Genomic DNA, 20,829 nt, shown 5'->3' on the forward strand with positions numbered 1-20,829 from the left:
CTGAAGAGAACCACTGTAAAGAGATGAGTATGAGGAGTTTGAAGTTTCCAAGTCACTTTTGCCCTGTCAAGCTGTCATGGCAAACAAAAGTCTGAAGTGATGATGGAACAAAAGAACTTCAGCATGAAATATTCAGCATGAATCCCACTGGTTTTTTTTTTGGGAAAAGCTAACACAGTGCCAATAGCTGCTTAGTTTCCTGTGCCCAGCTCTCAGTAGACACTTCCACTCTCCCTCTTCTCCCCTCGATCTTGGCTAAAGAGTCTCATTGTTCATTTTGCCACATTTTCCTCTATTGTTTGAATGAATTGCTTCTATGAGATTTAATTCCTAACATACTTAACCATGCATTATCCAGTAATGCCTATCCAGTTTCTCTAAAGTGGGTGGAAGAGAAAGCTTTCTATCATCAAGGCTTCATCATGAGTTTGGGTGTTTGGATGTAGTGCCAGGTCACAGTCCTGACAGAAGCACCTCCCGTGGAAGTGAGGCCTACTGTTGGCAGTGAGCAAGTTGCCCACCTCAAGACTTTCAATTGCTCCTGTCCTGCTGGACAAAAGGTGAGTGCTGAGCGTGTTTTCTTTTTGGTGTGTTGTATGGGTTTGGAAATAGAGGCGTAACACCATGCAAGTGAGTTCTAAGAAGGACTGCATTTATTTGTGAGGTGTTTTTAGATCTAGTGGTGGTAAGTATTTAATAGAAAGATCTAGATGTGTTATTCACAGATGAGATCTCTGTAGAGATGATGGCAATCTTTCCAGATGTTTTCTCTTAATCTAACAAAGTGAGTTTTGACTACACTGATGGTCTTGACAATAGCTTTGAAAATAAATGGATTATTTTTATCTACTTCAAATGTGTGTATCCTTCTTCAAATGAGTGGTAAATGGAGGTAAATATAGCCATGCTGAAAAAAATCTCATACCTTTTAATGATCAAGTGGTTGCTTCTATTGGTTGTGACTGGAACCTTTGAGCAGCCAGCTTCACAGTCATTTCTCTAGAAGACATGTCATTTTCAGTCTGCTATCCCCTAAAACAAGAACATTCTTTTGTAGTCCTCAGTGACTGTGGGAATGAGCCTCTCACTGCATTATACAATGAAGTCTGACTGATCATGTATTTTCTTTAGGGGGAGAGAGGCTCAATTGGCCCTGAAGGTCCTAAAGGTCAAAAGGTCAGTAGGATGTTCTTATTCATCTGTTTAATAAAAACAACTGCAAAAAGTGTCAGAGTATGCTGAGGAGTTGAATATTTTGAGAAATAAGAATTAATTTAACATATCACTTAGTTTAGATGCATTTCAATGATGCTTGGAATGCTGGGGATTCTGCCTGACTTACATCTTTTCTCTAGGTTTTTGCATTTGAGTCTCTGTTTCTACTCTACGTTACTTTATAATAAATGTATTCAAAAAGCTTTTCCTGTTGCTTCTAAACTGGCATTGTTGCAAACCACTGTAATTGACTATGACATGCACAACTTTCATCATGAGTCACCTGGAAACCCTTCTGTGCTGAGCCTAGCTCAGCACCAATAGAGAGTTGCAGGTTAGGCAGGAGCCTCCCAATCACTCTAAAAATCACTTGAGACTGGGGCAATGAACTACCCACGGTATGTTATTATCAAGTGTGTTTGAGTCATGAGCTTTTATTAAATACAGACCACTCTCCTTACTATGCTTCTTCCTACATGATAGGGTAGGAGAATGGTTGTGATGGCTGCTTTAAATTTCGCAGTGCACAGTTCACTCCATATTATCCTGCATATTCTGCAGCCTTCTTTGATGTGTGTATGTATACCTTCAACACAGACATTCCCCTTCTTGCTTGGCTCCAGTTAGAGATGTGAAACAGCAGACTGAGAGGGGAGCAGTTGTAGTGGAAGAAAACAGAGATTCGCATTGCTTTGGAGATGAAAGTTGGTCATGGTGGTGATTCCTATTTTCACCATCTGTGTGATTAAAAAGCCTTTGGGTTACAATCTGTATTCAAAACTGTGTCCATCTGAATTACTTTTGAAAATTCAATCCCTCTGAAACTGGTGAAAAAACTAACTGCAACCCAGGAAAAGGTATTCAGCTGTCCTGAAACAATTCCCAGTTGGAGGGAAGAGGAAAAATCTGAGGGTTTTGGAAGGCCAGATATCCTCAGCACTGTTTTTTGTTGGTTTCTTTCTGTTAGTTATTTTATGGGTGAGCTTGTCTTCTCTCTGCAGAGAGAAGCTTTGAATAATGAGAATAATTGTTTTGGGGTATGTTTCTGATGACAATAAAGAACATAGTTGCATTAATGCTCTGATGTGCACACCTGAAACTGCAGAAATTATTTCCTTATGTGAATATAAATGGTAACTTTCTGTTTTAATATGTGACAGCTTAAATAATGAGGGTCTGTTTTGAAGAATGGCAGTCAGTATTGTCATGAGGAGGCTGCAGAAGGTCGATTATGATTATGATAAAACCACCCTGCAGCAATGTCCTGTTGTCTTTCTCTGCTTTGAAAAGGTCTTTGCACTGGTGAAGATGTCGGTACTGTATAAAACAGCACTGTGTGGGAGATGTTAGGTGATTACCTGACGGGCATGTCCAAGCACTGCATCAGAAGGCTTTCATTAACAGATCCGCTAAGTGGGTGTCCCACTCCCCCAAAGTGGGTGACTCAGTGGCTCTGCAGCTATGTGTCATTTCTCCTTCAGTTTAGTGGTCCATGACTTGCATACTACCAAGGCAGGACTGTGTGACAAGCTCTGAGAACTGGGGATGAGAATGTAACTGATGGTTGAATACAGCCTATTTAGCTTCTTTATCTGCTAGCAAAGCACAGATTTGGTTCATCCCCAGGACATGCCTTTAGTCTCTGGGGATGGTTGCCAGCTCTCAGCATTGATGGATCACGGCTGCCAGCTCTATGGCTAGTATGGCTCACCTTCCTTCAATGGTTGTAATTCATATTTAGACATGAAAAACTCTTCTAAAGTAGGTAAAAGACAACCTTCTAGAGGGTAGTTGAAGGGAATGGCTCAAGTAGTATGACAAAGAATAAGACAGAACTGTCTGTTCAGGATAAACTGATAAATAGATGTGGCACCTAGAGACATGGTTTAGTGGTGTTGGATTGATGGTTGGAATTGATGAACTTAGAGGTCTTTTCCAACCTTAATAATTCTACAATTCTACGATTCTATGATTCCTTACCAGCAAAAATTAAATTATTAATGTTATCAATAGCAGTTCTTGCAGAGATCAGCTAAAGACTACAGCTTGTCACAGTCTGTGCTCTATGTGCAGGAACTAATGCCTCTCTCTTCCTCACTGTGTTACTGAGGTACCCAGACTAAAATGCTGACAAGTGGTAGAAAGTGGATGCTATCTGCAGCAACCCAGTATTAACATGTTGTATACCAGATCACATAGAAATCAATGGCTTCTGTATTATGGCTTTGAAATGTCCATAATATGTTTTAGGATCATTCAGCTCGTCTCCTCATTTCTGAGATGAGTTATGTTTGAAAGCTGTGTTGCTCTTGTTTGACATAAATGAAAGAGCTGTGTCTTCAAGAAAGACTAAGTAAATTAAATAAATAAAGATCAAACCTAAGAATATAGTTGTTTAAAATGTGCTGTCAAGCAAGTACAGCATGAGAAAAGATTAAGCAGTAATTACTTAAATGTCTCTATTTAAAGTAAACTAATTAAGAAGGAAAGGAGTTATCACAAGAAGGTGGAAACAGTGATGTCAGGGCTCTGAGTCAGAAGTCACGATTTTCTATAGAGACATTATTAGTATGGAGCATCTCTAATTAGGAGTGATTTGCATGGCTGAAATCCAATCCTAAATGACTTGAACTCAAGGAGTATTTAGGGGGACTGTAGACGCTTAGGCATTATCAAACAACAATTTAAAGACCAATACTGAGAAATACCCTAGAAGGGACTCTGTGGCCATATAAGAACCCAGGAAAGAAGCTGATTCATCATTCAGTTTATGGGAGTAACCTGAGAAGTTAGTCCCACCAGGGAGTACTTTTAGGTCAGTGTTCAAAAGCAAAGCAACCTGCTTGTCCCAAAATGGGGATCTGTGGAGAGGCTGATAATGGTAAGAAAGGGAAGGCAACTGTAAAACTTTTCCTAGGCTAAGACAGATTTCTTAGTTGTTGCTTTGGTTTGGGTTTTGGTGTTGGTTTTTGTCATTGTTGTTGGTTGCTTGTTTTTTAACTAGACCAGCAATAGCTGCTGGCTTATTCAGTCCCTGTTTGAAGAAAGAGTAATGGCTACTTGTTTCTTTGTGGGTTTTTTTTGGTGGGCTTTTTTTTTTTTTCGTAGGAGGGGGAAGTAAAATCTCTTTAGCCAGCTTTTTGTATGTTTCCTTTCTTTCATTTCCATTTGAGGAAGCAGTGAGTGTGCTTGTGTGTGTTGTACCTTTCTGCCAGCAGATCTTGAAAATCTGGTGTGAGTCAAAACAACGCCTTTTTAAAAAAAATTGGAAGTATAAAAATAACTCTAAAATCTTAACAATATTCACAGGTTTATTTTTTTCCACATCTTAGGTGTGCACCTTCTTGGTCTTACGAAAACCAACTTTCTAAGTCCTTCCTGGCTTACCAGAAAATAATTACTTTTGAAGTACCTCTGTGCCTTGCCAGTGCACCTGGAATACTTCTAGCAATGTTTTCATATGAAAAAAAAAAAAAAAAAAAGAAAAAGTATGTAATTCATGCAAGTCATTATAAATGCAATGAAGTCCACCCCATCCTTCTGGACTTCTTGGCAGGAGTGAAATCTTGTCACTGGAGAGAGGTGGAAACAGAAGTGTCTACAATCTCAGCCAAATTTTCATTGCACTGCCTTCCAAAAAAAACCCCAAAGCAAACAAGCTACCCACGAAATGCAAGCACCAATGTGGTGCAACTTACAAGTGAGGCCAGCAGGGAGGTGTAAGAGGACATCTCATCTGTTATTCCTGTGCCTGTCAGGAAGGAGGTGAATTATCTCTGTGTTACCAATGACCTTTCTTCTTTTCCAAGGGAGAAAGTGGCAGCCAAGGGCTTCCTGGACCCAGAGGAGAAAAAGGAGAGTCAGTAAGTACAAGAACGATTTCAAGAAAGGGAAATAGAATGCAAGTAGTTGTTCTCTCCTCTACTGTGAACTTTTGCTGGTGATGCTGATGTACTCTGAATGTTTTTCTTGCTGGGCCTTTGTATCAGGGAGAAGCTGGTATTTCTAGCATTTGTTGGTATATCTGAGGGAAATGAATTGAATCATCCCTGACTTCAGTTGATAACTAACTTAGTATTAGCCTTTAAATCAGTATTTGACTTGGATGTACTTGGTTTTAGCACAGCTGCACATCCAGCAGGGGACAATAAGAGGCAATTGCACTCAGAAGATGGAAATCACTCCTAAAAACATACGTCCAGCTGACCAAGATCCAGCTTCCTGCAGCTTCAGTTAATACAAATGCCAGGCTGAGTTTCTACAAAAGAAAATCTTTATCCCTAAGTAAAACTCATTCTATTAATGCTTGTTGCCATTTTTGATTTTGGTAACATAGTTTTAGACTCCAACATAACTATCAGAGAAGATGTCTTTCTGGTGCTGAAGGAGAATTGGTGATGAGTTTTCTGTTTTAATTTGTTGTTGAATTATTATCAAGGAATTTTGTCAAAAATGTCTTTCCCCATGTTATCTGTCCTATGAATATGTGTGTATGTATATATTTGTTGTATGTAGATATCAAAGAAGGGATGAAATACATATTTATTGCACAGTTTGGCATTCTTGCTAGCAAATGTACTTTCTTCTCTTTTTGTATTTCTAGGGCAGAGCCTATGGCAGAGGAGAAAAAGGAGAAAAGGTAATGTAGTATATAAACCTTCGTTGGACTAGTTAAATGAGAGATGCTAGCTGTTGCTTTACCTTAGCTCAGAAAGTATATTTGAAGTGCACAAGATGCAGTAAATGTGATACATCTGGATCTTTATGGGAAAGTTTTTTACTGGGTTAAACTTCCCTCTAAAGAAAATCTTTCAATTGTTCACTGCTTTTCCCCTTTGTGTTCTTTGACTTTCCTTTGTGCACTGGAAATGTAAAACTATTAAATTGAAATCATAATCTTTGCTTTATGTAAGCAGCTGTGAGTTCATGGAAGATAACGCTGTAAAGCAACTGGCTGGAAGGATGGAAAGTAAACAGAATGTATAAGTTCAAGTTTATTGAATTTTCAATGGGATTAAATTTGGGTCGTGAGGATACTGCTGTAACTCTTTTGCTCCATTGGATCTTTTTCATTAGTAACCTGTAGGATGAAAGCCAGAGTATTTTCCTACTGCAAATATGAGCTGAGACAGGGAAATAAGACTTCGAGGTTTCAAATTACAGATACAGAGAAAAACCACTGCAAATTGCTGGGTCACCTGTCTTGAAAAATGTGTTCAGTTGCAATTAACAATGAGGAAAAATACACAACTGTACTAAACTACCTTTAAAAGGATCTGAGTTTCCAGACAATTTTAGCCCATTCCCCTTTTCCCTCAACGAAATGAGACTGCAGAGGACAAGTTTCTGCGTGCAGTTCCATATTACACCTAGATATGGATGTTTTCTTTATCACTAAAATGGAATTTTATGTTGTAGAATGGGAAAACATCGACAGGAGGGTATAGGAGACAAATGGATAAAATAAGGAAGAAGTCATGCTTCCTGCTGAAAATGGGATTGAGTCAATAGAGCTGGTTTCCACAAGTTCCATAGTTAACTAATTGCTCAGGGAATTTAAAATAATATTGGTTTGTGGTCTGAAAGGGAGAATGGTGCAGTAGCATGAACATGGCATTTATGACCATTGCATCTTCTCATTTGTTCTTTCTGTGACTGATTTATTGATTGTTAATAGTGGCAATGCGTCATGTGAAATTACAAACTAAATGAGGGTTGTTCATGGCAGGAAATATTATTGAGCTGGGCTAGAGACATGGGGGTTGTAAAGCACACATTTCAGCATCCATCTTCCTGTAGTCCTCCCACTGACAGCCAGTATTTAGCCTCTGAGACTCGGAACTCAGCCTTTGGAAACCAGCTTGTGCTTGGCAGGTAGTGAGAATCAGCAGTCTGATGGGAAACATGATGTTTGCAATGCAAGTTGTGCTGCAGTTGAGGCAAGTTCTTGTTTTCTTATGTTCTGATCTCTGCAAAAAGTGGTAGAAAACATTACTTCATCTCTATTAGTCCCATACCTGAAAAAAAAAGGTCTGCATGTCTGGAGGGCAGGAGGTAAAAATAAGAAGGTCCAATAGACGTGATGTGCTTATACAGAACTATTCTGATTGGGATAGCCAAACAAAATAGACTGCCCTGAATGACGATGTGGGCACAGAGATCCATGAGTTAATGGCCAGTTTTTGTTTATTTGGTACTCCTGCCAGCTCAAGCAGTGTGTGCTCAGCTGTGGTAGCCAATATGTATGTGCCCCATGCATGTGTGCCCAATGGTTTAGAGTCACTGCTGTTGCTGTTGGAGAGCCCAGATCTATCTACTGTGACTCACTGGCTTGAATAAAAAGAAGATCTGGGGATATGGCACAGAGGGAGGGACATAGTTAGTGGGCATGGTGGTTATAGAGTGATGGTTGGACTAGATGAGCTTAGTGGTCTTTTCCAACCTTAATGATTCTGTGATTCTATGTGAATATAATTGTTCTTGAATGTAAAAGATCGTCTTCAAGGTCAGCCTTCAGGTGTGAAGTTGAGCCTCCAGGAGAAAGCAGTTAGGATTTTATGCTGGCTGGGGGGAATCACCCATGCAAAAGGATTCCATTCAGTGGATGTAGACCATGACTCTTTCTTTGTGCCAGAAGAAGTCTCCATGAGAGGGAGGTAACAAGAATTGTGGAGAGATGGGATGCAAGTGTCTGCGATGCTAATTGACATCCATACTTGTGAAAAAAGGAGGAGGGCAGTGTAGGAAATGAGACCCTTTCCAGACAGAAGAATGTGACACCTGAAAGGAAAGGGTTCATGTGACTCTTTTTCATTTTCCTGCTGTGCTGTAATGGATGCATGAACATGAATTCTTGTTTTTCACTGGCTGTGACAGATTTGTTTCCTTGATTTTTTTTTGTGCGTATGGGCCAGTGCTGGGAAAACAGATTAGACACTGGACTTCAAACAGTTGCAGTCTAAGCAATCTTTGCTATTCACGTCCTTTGTAAGGACAAGGCTACAATCCTAAGTGATGATAGATGAAGGTTCTCACCTTTGAGAGGATTGAGATGAGGATTTTGAAATCATCCCCTTAGAGTATTGCTCTCTACTGTGCCAAAGTCAAACACCTGCCAGACTGTGCTTTTGCCAAGTATTATGTGTAGGGCAATTATGTGGAGTCTGAGGTGTTTGTTAGAGGGCAAATCCTGAGCTTTTCCAGGACAACTGCAGAGATATTGGCCTTGCTTCTCCAGACTATTTCCCTAGTTACAGCACTAAGTTCAAGCCAGAATGATGCTTGTATTAGAACATATGACAGGCCAACCACATCATTAGTGGTAAACCATAAGATAATAGAAGCTGTGGTTAAAAACCTAATTCGTATTGACATGAGGCCTAGTATGACTTTGAAAACCAAGAAATTTGCTGTGATGTCTCAAGTGACAGCCTAGCATGTTCTGCCAGGCCTAAATAACTCTGCTTGATAGAGGATGACGAAAGAATTGCACACAGATATAAAAACAGACAATAACATAATGAACCTCCTGGTGATAATGCATGCTCTTGTCGAGCTTTCCTATTCAAGTGTGATTGTGTTGCTCCTGCTCTGTGTTGGACCTTAAATTTCTGCTGTTCACCATCATCTTTCAGCCCTTGAAGTGTTTAGATTACATGTAGTCTGTTGTGTTTCTGCTCATGAATTCATGCTGTGTCTTCATTGACTTGCTTTAAACAAGCTTCTCTGACCAATAATTCTAATTCTGATAGTTCTAATTTTCACACGGAGAAATACCCAAATCTATAACGTGATCTCTATAACATGGGTCACTATGAAGGTAACATTTTGCCTTTATTTCATAGGAGTTATTCAAATAGATATTTGTTAGATCAGATAGCCTGGTCTTGCAGAGCTCTCGTCCAAAAGGAATAGGTGCAGGAGAAGAGTGAGGACAGAAAGAACAACTGTAGAGCATTTGTAAGGATAATTCAAGCAAGACGGAGTTTCAGTGACTCTTGATCAAAGTCAGGTAAATCGCATTTGACAACAGAGGTTCTGTCCAGTATGAGACTTGCATTCCTGGGGCACAGCCATCCACATCGCAAGAGATTTTGTCCTTTTAATACCTCTGTAACAAGTTTAGCTTAGAGGCTAGCAACTTACATCTTGTCTTGCACAGCACAGAATATTGTCCAGCAGTGCTGAGCCCCTTTCTTATATCCCCAAAGCCAAATGTGCTGAGGAGGGTCCATAGGTGAGAAGGTGCATGGGGAAGTGGTAAGTTTGTAGGGTAGATGGTGAAAATAAGCCACTTTGAGTGGTATGGGCACTTCACTAGGAAATATTTTTTTCATTTCTGTTGGTAATGCTAAGGGAAAACAAACTTACCATCATCTAGTTCAAAAGGAGCCAAATGAAGTTGTTTTTAATGCAGTATGCACTGGAGCTATTCTTTGCAGTCTGCTCTGGGGGATAAAATTTGTGTGTTTAAAAAAAGAATGCTTACAAATTCATTGAAGAAAGACATCTGCCAAGATCTATTCTATACAAAGTCATTGTCTCTGCTTCAGGATGTCTGCAAGTCATTTTTAATTGTGATCTGCAATAGCAGGATGGTAAGCTGGTGAAGTATCCAGTGAGGCCACTGCTGCAGATGAGATATGGGTTATCTATTCTTATGGTTTTGTGTTCAACTCTTGATGAATATCCCTAACAGCATCATTGCCCAGGAGGGGACAGATTTTTCCACAGTCCACTGAAGGCTTGTCTAACGCTGTCTTTAGCTATTGAATAAGAGTGTCTGGCTCCTGGTGTGCAGAGGAAAGGTATAGAGTAGATGGTTATTAATACATTTTCCCGAAGGAAAAGCAAAGAAGAGAAAAAAAGGGGTTTTAATGGAAGAGTTGAATCAGGTGATTGCTCTTGTGAGTTTTAATTATTTTTTTCCACAGGAAGCCACTCTAGCACTTTGTAGAGGAGAAAAATAACCAGGAGAACCCATCTTCATCTGTGGAGATTTGGATGGAGGGTTGATTATGGATTACTGTGCCCTACGGGAGTTCTATTGATAATATATTTCCAGGAGTATCTGAGTTTTCCCTTTGTGCTTTATCTATTCTCCTTCATGCTAAATAATCACACATTCAGCAATGAGAAACAACTTTAGAAATTAAGTCTATATTCTTCTAACAATGTTGTTTTCATTTTTTTTTTTTTTTTTAATGGTAATTACTTGCCCTGATAAAAATTCATGGGAAGGATTATAGGATTTCTAATGAGTATAATACCTCTGAAGTGGCTTGCTTATTAGAGATATAGTTACTGCAGGAAGCATAGAAAAGCAGGCAGATAGCTAAGGCTCTGTACTATGCTGCAGGAGACCTAGGCAGAAAACTTGACTCTTGTAGATTTCCTGACTTTGCCCAAGAAGTCTTTGTTCCTGTAATATGAAGCTGGAGAACTACTTTCTCTCCAGACTTTGAATATCTTTGCTTCTCCCTCTCTGACATGTCGTCCAAACTGGATAAATTCCCATTTTTAGAGATTCTGGAAAAACTTTAGGAAAAGCTAATGTAGGAAGGGTGTCACCTGAAATCCATGTCACTTCTTTAGCTCAGCACTGTGCCATCAGCATGGCCTAACGAATTATCATGAATGGATGCTGGTGCTTTCCAAAGCTCTCTGAGTCCCTTTTCAGCCAGCCAGCCCTGGTGAAATAGAGCTATGTTTAAGAGGATTTGGACTTGATAGTTATCTGAACAGCACATCAGCCCAGACAAGGTCTATAACCTCAAGGAGCACCATCCAAACCTGAAGGTTTCAGTGATGAAAGAATTCAGTTTTAGGCTGATCTCTATAAGAATAAGGCAGAGGAGCATGTTTTCAGTGATGAAGGGTGATGAAGCTGTGAAGGACCTGGAGCACAAGTCTTATGGGCAGCAGCTGAGGGAACAGGAATTCTTGAGTCTGAAGAAGAGGAGGCTTAGGAGAAGCATTTCTGCTTTCTGTGGTTCCCTGAAAGGAGGCTGTAGTGAGATGGGATTGGCCTCTTCTCCCAGGTAACAAGTGTTGGGACAAGAGGCAATGGCCTAAAGTTGCACCAGGGGAGGTTCAGATTGGATATTAAGAAAAATTTCTTCTCAGAAACAGTAGTGAGGTATTGGAACAGGCTGCCCAGCTGAGGTGGCAGATTCACCATCCCTGGAGATGTTCAAGGAAAGGTTAGATGTGGCACTGAAGGAAAAGGTTTAGTGGTCATGGTGGTGAGGGGTTGATGGTTGGACTGGATTAACTTAGTTATCTTTTCCAACTTCAGTGATTCTATGATTCCATGAAAGCAGCAGCTATTGATCAAGTCTGGCTGGCATAGAAGAACTTGAGGCTCAAACAAAAGGAGTGTAGGTTTGCGCTTCAAATGTAGCTGGAGTCTAGCATGGTATGTTGGTCTGAGGGCAAGGAATGCTTTTGCTTGGATGAATCTAAAGAATGTATTTGGGGACCAGAAGGGCTGTGCATGTGACTCAGTTGCTGGAAGTGGCATTTTAGACCTGCAGAGCAATAATAGTGTTTGGGAGTTAGGTCCATTAGAGTCCAGGTGCAGCAAGGACTAGTTACAAACCAAGAGGAATGGAGGGGGAGCTGAGATACCATGGCTGGCAGCATAGGGACCTCACAGGCATGTCCTATGACATCTCTGCTATGGAGCAGAGTTGGTTGGTAATTACTGTCAAAAGCCCATATGACCAGACTGGTCCCCAGTGATATAACTGATTGAAGTCCAAGCTAGAAAGCTGAGCCTGCAAGTCAGGATCAGAGACACGGTCAGGCTGCTTCAGTGTATTTCAAGCAAACACCAAATGTGAGAATCTCAACTTAAAAACAGCTTGAAAATAAAGGAAGGGGAATAGCCAGCTGAGCTCCTAGAAGCAGGTCATGTGCCCTGAGCTCTTACACTCCATAAATATGGAGTTTATGACTGAAAGGATGTCGAATTGGTCTTTATTCCTGGAGCTTCTAAATAAGACTAATGATCTCTGCAGGAGCTGATGTGTGTCCTTTCACCACTGAAAACTTGGGGTTTGGAAGGTGCTGCTGAGAAGTTATAGGCCTTGTTTGGGCTGCTGTGATGTTCAGATAGTTAACAAATCGCAAACCTCTTAAATATAATTCAATTCTCCTGGGACTGGCAGAGTGAGAAGACACTCTGAGAGCTTTGGGAAGCACCAGCATCCAGGACAGCGAGCAGTGCTCTTTGAGCCAACATATCTTGAGAGTAACAAGATGGGAGAATGGCTCAAAGTTCAGAGATACTATTGACTTTGAAATTGGAAAGCAGAGGAAAAACCCAGTCACACAGTAATTGGCATTCATTGGAGACGAGGTCTGCCACCTCAGCATTTGGTTTGTAGCACTCAGACCTTGTTAGTTTATTGCCAAATAAAAAAATAATGTGAGCATACCTCAGATTGACTTGGTAATGAAAACTGAAAGTGCAATAGCTGCAGATTTTTTACCTTTGTTTCTTTACTGCTGCTAGGAATCGTCTCTCTCAGAGTCCATTTTTAGCTACTGACTTCATCTGGTTAAAGTCACTCAGTGGTTAACTTCCCAGTTCAGTATTTACATATCTGTATAATCTTACACATCTGTATAATATAACCACATCCACTTCCTAAAGCTTTAATGTAGCTCACTGGAATTGTTTGTGTCATTCCTTTCCTGAACTTTTCCATTAATGAGTAAGGTGTATTAAAGTTAGTATCTGCCTTAGTGCCCTGAGTACATACTGAATCCTCTTGTGTGTACAGGCGATTTCAGACTGCACCTTGAATATTTTTGAGTCCTCTTAAAGTATGTTCTGCACAGCTAAATAACTGTGGTTTTATGGAGTTCTTTTTCTTAACAGTAATTAGAGGGTTTTGTGGTTTTCTGTGACCCAGAATAACAGCTGCAGATTGTAATAAACAACTCAAAGCCAGATCACGTACTAATTGTGCATCATGACAGCTTAATTCTCAGCAGTGCAAGAGTACTAGTAACTTGTTTTTCCTTTCGTAAACTAAGAAAACAGTTATTTTTTTCATTGTTAGATTCTGGCTTTCAGTGCATTGCTGGTATATAATGACATCTACTGGCAAGCAAACTTTGTGAAATCTCCAGCGCTTCTTGGAGCTCTCAGCCAAGATCTACACTTGCAATGTAGAAAGGAAGAAAGATGAGAAAATTTCCCATCTTTGTGCTTCTTCTGATAGAAGAGTTGAAGGGGAGAGAAAAAAAAAAGAGAGAGAAAACCAATTTATTCTCTTGATTCTGTCATTGATTACTTTTGTTCAAATTAAAGATGGTCCTGAGAGCAGTACTGCGGTTGGTAGGTATGGATTAGCTGGCTGCTAGGTGCAAAAGGAAAAAGCTCTTCCAGAAGATTCAAATGAATCTTGTAGCCTATTGAATTACAGATGGCTGAAGCATTACACAAAACAGGTTGCTTTGACCTATCGGAAACGCTGTTAGTTTTTTCTGCCCCTCTCACATTTTTACTACTACTCCTTCAGTACATTATAGCCATGAAGCTTTTCCTCTTAGAGTCTCTGAGTTTAGAGCAGGGCCAGCGTCACAAGCTCTGGTCCCCTGCTGGAATTGAAGATCCCAAATTTCTCCTTCCAGTGCTGTGATCCGCTTCCATCGATCAAAACCTGGCTGATCTTCCTTGGCCATGGCTGGACACTGTGGCACTCTGACTGTGCAGCTGATACGACAGCCAAACTGTGTGTCAAGCTGTTTTATGCTGTCCTTGATACAATCCATCTGTAAGTTGCCCCTTTTGGATCTCTCATCCTTTGTCTTTAGCACTACCTACAGTCTTAGAAAAGTCTTGAGTGGAATACTGGAAAAAATTCTTCTCAGAAAAAGTAGACTGTAAGTGATGAATATGGAATAGCAAAAGCATTAAACATTTAGGAGCAGATTGACACTGGAGTTTGGAGTACTACAGTCCCTCTTCTCTGTCCCAATATACTCTTCTTGGATGTACAAAATGATACTGGAATGTTTGATAGGTATGTGGAAGTCTTAAGCATTCAAGGCTTCCCAGAAGAAGAGCAAAATAAATTAACATATTTTTCTAGCAAAACAAAATATCTGCCCACATCATCCATAAGTCCCAATATATAAATATTTTTTAATGTTCAGGGCATGTATTGCCACTGGAAAAAGACATGAAATCTTACTACTTGATCTGATTACATAAAGCAAATTTGTAACCCTTCGCTATCTTTCACAAGCAGGGGATCATAGCATTCACTGTGTTAAGGCAGGATATAAATGATCTGCCAGTCAATCCTCATCTTGATACATGTTGTTCTACAACACAAAGACATTTTTGCTAACACTTTCACGCTTAGGTACTCCAGAGGCCATCAGACTGTGCTGTATGTGCATTTTGATCAGCACACGGACTTACATCTTGCTTTCCCATGATGAACTTTTTCTGCTTGCAAGGACTGGTGCATAGGTAGAAGACCAAGAGAGATGCAAGCATAGCCAGCTGAGTTGTCTCTTGCCTTTGCATTGTGTTTCTTTCCACATGGAAATTCACCTCACAGAAAATAATGATTTTGCTTCTCGTAGTCCAACCCTTTGCATCCATTTTTTTCCCCTGGCAGTTCCTCTTTTTAGTGGGGTTGTGGCACCAATCAATTCCAGTTACCTTCTGCCTCATGTTCAGTATGTTCAGTCAAAACTAGGTCTGCAAACAATTGTGTTTTTTTTTTTAACTTGTGAAGCTTTTTTTTTTGTCAGTTGATTGAACAACTTACATAGCTGTTAAACAGAAGAGCTCCAAATAAAACATTTAGTAGATTATCTCCCTCTCTCTGTTGCAGAGGTACATGTATACTTCAAGTAAATCCTCCACTTGGGCAGCCTTGATACAGGAAAAAATTGATAGTTCAAGAGCTACCAAAGATATCTGACCATCCTCCTCTTTCAGAAATCCCATACGTAGTTTATGACAGAGTGTCACAGTAAGGTGTGAGTAGTATGAAGCTAAAGGACAGGATATTGGGTGCTTTGAAGTCTTTGGGGGTTATCAGGCTATTATGAGCTCTACAGTGACCTTCACTGAGGCATAGCTAGTTACCAAATAACTAATTTCTGCTGAACCTTACCTGCAGTACCAAGTTTATGAGTGAAATTGTGTCAAATTCACTGACAACACATCTTTTGTTGTAACTATTTTGATGAAAGGTGGAGTATCAGGTTTCTTTAGAGAAAGGTATCTATTGGGACCCCTGAAAAAAGGTGCACTTACCCTAGGAAAAATAACATTCAGTGACTAGGATCATGTGATGAAGGCTCAGAAGACCCATTGTTGATCTCATGATAGGGTCCATGATGTTCATGATAAGATTAAAAGGTTCAGACATCCTTGAAATACAAGATCTCCTGAATTTCTCTTGGTAGAGTACCTTTTGGGACCAAGTGACATCTATTCAAAACTATCATTTAATCAGCTCACTGAATAATGGGTTTTCTGATAGATTAGGCACCCCTACAGAATTCTGTGTATCATGTCCATGTAGCCTTTCTGTTTATTAAATCAGAATATAATGCAGTGAACAAGGAGGATGATTTTCTTCCTTTCTTAGAAGGAACTGAACTCCCAGATAAGATGTCTTATTTCTTTTAGAAGAGAAGATAATGTCAGTTTTGATGTCAAATTTCCCAAGATATTAATAGGAATTTAGCATCATTAAGCTAACAGAATCCTGCATCTGTGCCTTAGAAAATGGCAGTCATTTGTGCTGCCTGTCTGGTCAGCAGCTTTTGAAAATGGAGCTCAGTGACTTATATACACTACAGTTCTGCATCTCAGTTGGTCTGAAGATCACTCCTGACCTTCACTGGAAATAGAAATCCCAAACAAACAAAAAATCCCCACCAAACTCAGAATTGACAATATTTCTGAAGAAAAAACCTAGAGAATGGTTCCTTCCCAACTCATTCTTTCCAACTCATGCTGTCTTTTGGAATTGCTCTCAAGAATTTGGAGCTGAAGATCATAGTAAGCTTGCAACATTTCTTGCATCCTTCTTCTTCTCATCCAATGGAGAAAGCTGCTTAGTCTTCTGGTTTATACTTTGTGATTATCAGGTTGCAAATTGAACACAGGTGAAAGACCAAGAAGAGAGAAAAAATAAAGTTATCATTAGAGCTCTGACCTAGGACGTAGGAAATCTGCTGTCAGTTTCTATTTGTCCCAGACCCTGTGACCTTCCATATGTCTCCTGTTCAGTTGCACCTCTGACTCATCACCCTCCTGGAGTGGAAACAATAATACAATTGCTGTAAATTCTCATTTCACAGAGATACTGTGAATTTAATTAACAAAGGAGAGAGGGGTACATTAATAGAGCTCAGTTCAGTCTTGCTTTTGTTTCCATCTCATTTTGCCCTTCTTGCTCTGTTTTTATTCAGCTTTTGTTGCCTACCTAGGATATAGATCCCCTGGTTTGCAGAGCTGTCAATATGCTAGGTGTCTGATTCATGGAGTTCTGCTTAGCAGAGTTTTGAAGGTCACCCAGTGATACCTCTATTGATGTTTTGTGACAGGGTTAGAAAATTTCATCTCATTCTGGGATTAGAAAAGTGATGCTTTTGTGGTAGGTGTAGACCAGTTTGGTAGAGAAAAAAGAAGGTATATAGAATTGACCTCAGTGCGGTATATCTTCTGTACACTGCTTTGTAAGGTGAAGGAAATATCCAGTGATTTACTTGAATTTGACAGGAAAATAAGAATCTAATGATGTGTTTTTGGACTGATTTTTTTTCCCATTATTTTCTCATTTAGTTTCCTTTCATTTCTATTAACGAAGGCCACAACCCAGAGTTTGAAATAAAATATGTGATTATAGTCTGCAGCTGTTCTCAAGTTGGAAGAAATATTTGTAAACTTGGCAGCTGCTTAAGGAGCTGCAAGTGGAGGAAAGGAAAGCAGTTAAACTTGAGCAGATTGCTTAAAAATCATCACTGATGGGTTATTCCATTGTGTGCTTTTGATGTCTTTCTAGACCGGGTAGTAAAGGATTGTTCAATCTCCATATGTTTTCAAGTATCTGCAGACTGCTTCTGCCTCCATTTTAGGTCCCTTTTCATAAAAAATATTCTGTGAGGCTGGATATGGCAAAATCTATGTTTCAGTTGTTCCTGCTCTGAGGAAACATATTATCTGATAATTAGGCTATCTACTTTGTAATTTTATAATTATTTCCATTTGGCCATCTGAGGATCTACATGGGGTGTGAATATAACCTGGTCACAGGCCATATACATAGTGTTCAGCAATTATATGGGGTAGTAAGCTCAATATCCCTTTGTACTCAGCACTGGTGAGGCTTTACCTCAAGTACTGTGTTCGGTTTTGGGCCTCTTGCTACAAGCATGTTCAGAGAAAGGCAATGAAGCTGGTGAGTGTTGTGGAGCACAAGTCTTATGGGGAGTGGTTGAATGAACTGGGATTACTCAGACTGGAGGAGATTCAAGAGACCTTACTGCTCTCTACAGCTCTCTGAAAGGAGGTTGTAGTGAGGTGAGTGTCAGCCTCTATTCCCAGGTAAAGTGATAAGACAGGAGGTAATAGCCTTAAGTTTCACCAGAGGATGTTTAGGCTGGATATTAGGAAAAATTTCTTCTTCGAATGAATCATGAGGCACTAGAAGAGGCTACTTCCCAAGGAGGTGGTGGAGTCAAGAAAAGGCTACATAGAATCATAGAATCAAAGAATCATAGAATCGCAAGGTTGGAAACGACCTATATCATATTGCATGGGGTTGTTGTGCCCAAAGTGCAGGACCCGACACTTGGCCTTGTTGAACCTCATCCCATTCACCTCAGCCCACTGATCCAAATTATCTAAATCCCTCTGAAGGGCCTCCCTATCCTCAGGCAGATTGACACCACCTCCCAGCTTGGTGTCATCTGCAAACTCACTGAGGCTGCACTCAATGCCCTCATCTAGGTCATCAATAAAGATATTAAATAATGTGGGCCCCAGTACTGAGCCCTGGGGGACACCACTTGAAATGGGTCGCCAGCTCGACTTAACTCTACCCGTTGGGCACCACCCTCTAGCCAGTTCCTTACCCAAAGAAGTGTGTACCTGTTCAGACCACAGGCAGCCGATTTCCGCAGGAGAATACTGTGAGAGACCATGTCAAAGGCTTTGCTGAAGTCAGGGAAGACTACATCAACAGTCCTTCCCTCGTCTACCAATCTGGTCACCCAATCATACAAGGAGATGAGGTTGGTCAAGCATGACTTGCCTTTCATGCGTGTAGGCTGGATAGTCCCTGATCCCCTGGACACCACACACAGGCCATGTGATCTCACCCAAGATGATTTGCTCCGTGACTTTTCCCAGTACCAAGATCAGTCTGACAGGCCTGTAGTTTCCTGAATCCTCCTCATGGCCCTTGTTGAAGATGCGAGTCACATCAGCAAGCCTCCAATCCTCTGGGACCTCCCCAGTTGACCAGGAGTGCTGATAGATGTCTGAGAACGGCTCAGCAATCATCCCTAGCAGCTCCCTTAGCACCTGAGGGTGCAGCCCATCTGGTCCCATGGACTTGTGACAGTCCTGATGGAGGAGGAGCTCTCTGACTGTCTCCATCTGAATTGCTGGGGGTATATTTTGAGTAGCATCCCAGACTTCCAGATCGGGGCATAAAAAGCCCAGAGGATAACTGGTCTGGCTATTAAAGGCAGGTGTAAAGAAGGAGTTGAGGATCTCAGCCTTCTCCTTATCCTCAGTGGCCACTTTCCCTGCTGCATCAAGTATAGGATGAAAATTCTCCTTGGTTCTTCTTTTACCGTGGCATGTGGTACTGAGGGACATGTTTTAGTGGGTATGGTAGTTATTGGTTGAAGGTTGGGCTAGATAATCTAGGTGGTCTTTTCCAACCTTAATGAATTTATAGTTGTATGAAAATAACCTGAGAGGTAAAACTTTGGGTAAAACAAAACAAATAAAGCTATGTGGGCATATGGTGAGCATGGAATGAAAGTTTTAAGAAGATAAAAAGAATTAAAAAAAAAAGACCTTAAGACCTTTATGACCACAGAAGGACACCCTAACCTACAGCTGGCATGACATATGGCAGTGGTATACCAGGAAGACATCCTCACTCAAATCTAGAAATGAGATAACTCTGCTATTGCAGACAAGCTAACAAAAAAAACTGTCAGTGCGTGTTTATGCATCCACAGCTCACCTATATATTTTCAGTAGATGTACTAAACCGAAGTTGATGGATATATTCTTATTTGTAGTCTCTCTAATGCACTGCAGCAGCTGAAAGTTGCCTGGGTTCTGGATTCCCTCATGATGTGACATTTCCTTTTGCCCAGTGGATATAGCTCAGAAAATATTCACAATTTGCTCGCAGAATTTCTATTGATTCCTTCATGAAAGAGTTTTCAGTTATTCATCTAGTTCTGCATCCTCAGAGTTTGTAGTGTTCAGTATTTTTGGAAATTCCTAAACCAAACTGCTGTATTTTTTAATACACCTACAGGTACAACTACATGCACACTCAAGCTTTTTTCCACAAAACTGTTGATGAAATAAACAATAGGTTGCTCCACTTAAAGCACAAAGTTACTTCACTAAAACCAGGTGTTGGCTAAGCCAAAGATAAGTTGCTTTAGAAGCTCCACCCTGTTCCTCTTCTTAGTAGTAGTCTCTCCTTCCCAATTCCTTGAAGGGGTGGTACTTCTGACTTTCCAGTCTAGTCCAAATGTTTCTTCAGAAAGGGCAAGAAATTGAAATTCAGACATCCATGAAGTAGAGAGGTAGCAGTAGAAATACATGGGATAAACAATTACATATAGTTTACATGTCACTAGCAGAAGAATCTCATTGTGTTGAAGCTGGGAGCACAGCCAACTTGTGAATACATCTATTATTGTTATCATTCTCAGTGTGCACAACTACATTTGGCCTTTGTGCAAGAAATGCAATGAGCTTTTCTTCCCCAGGGCTTAATGCCAGCTGCTGAAGCTGACCCGTTTCTCACAGCATGATGCCTAGATCCTTCAGCCCAGTGCACTTGCATCCATGTTTGCTTGGCAGCTATTTTACTAGCCTGTGCCCTTTGTCTCTGCTATTTCTTTGTTATATTTACTCATCCCTTGCAGTTTTGAACTAAGCTTTCAAGTGTAGTCACTGTCATTTAATATTTATTCATACAGCGTCCACAGCAGAGTGACTAAGGAAGCAAATGAGCCATTGCTGTAATTCAAGTAAATAATCACAGAATGAATTTTGAAGAAAAACATGAAGTGGCATTTGTGGAGACATGTTAAGTCTCTACAAATTTGACATATAAACTCTCTATGCTCATAGTCTGTGCCAGTGTATACCATCAGTAATTGCAGAACCTACCAGCCCTCTCTTACTCAGCATTATCTGCTTCTGTATAGCTGATAGCACTCCAGGGCTATACTACATGAAAATTCCTCTGGTCACATTGGATCAGGTGGCAGTTTGCCAGGTATAGACCCTTTTGACAAGTATTTTACCAACTCTGAGCTAATGAACGGATTTATTCTCTTGTTAACATTTGTGGGAAGGTTTGA

General features: G+C 40.4%; 1 protein-coding gene across 1 annotated transcript in view; it reads left to right on the plus strand.

The window, feature by feature from the left end:
- The window catches only part of COL22A1 (collagen type XXII alpha 1 chain), a 211,400-nt gene that overhangs the window by 81,225 nt on the left and 109,346 nt on the right, over positions 1-20,829 (plus strand). Inside the window, exons 9-12 of the mRNA XM_042808661.1 lie at positions 447-560; positions 1,132-1,176; positions 5,025-5,078; positions 5,819-5,854. Of these exons, the coding sequence (XP_042664595.1) occupies positions 447-560; positions 1,132-1,176; positions 5,025-5,078; positions 5,819-5,854 (249 nt within the window). The remainder of the gene's footprint in view (positions 1-446; positions 561-1,131; positions 1,177-5,024; positions 5,079-5,818; positions 5,855-20,829) is intronic.

This window comes from Centrocercus urophasianus, unplaced genomic scaffold (assembly GCF_019232065.1).
Source record: "Centrocercus urophasianus isolate 14NV4802_14NV808 unplaced genomic scaffold, USGS_Curo_1.0 seq_11, whole genome shotgun sequence".
In the NCBI taxonomy this organism is placed as follows: Eukaryota; Metazoa; Chordata; class Aves; order Galliformes; family Phasianidae; genus Centrocercus; species Centrocercus urophasianus.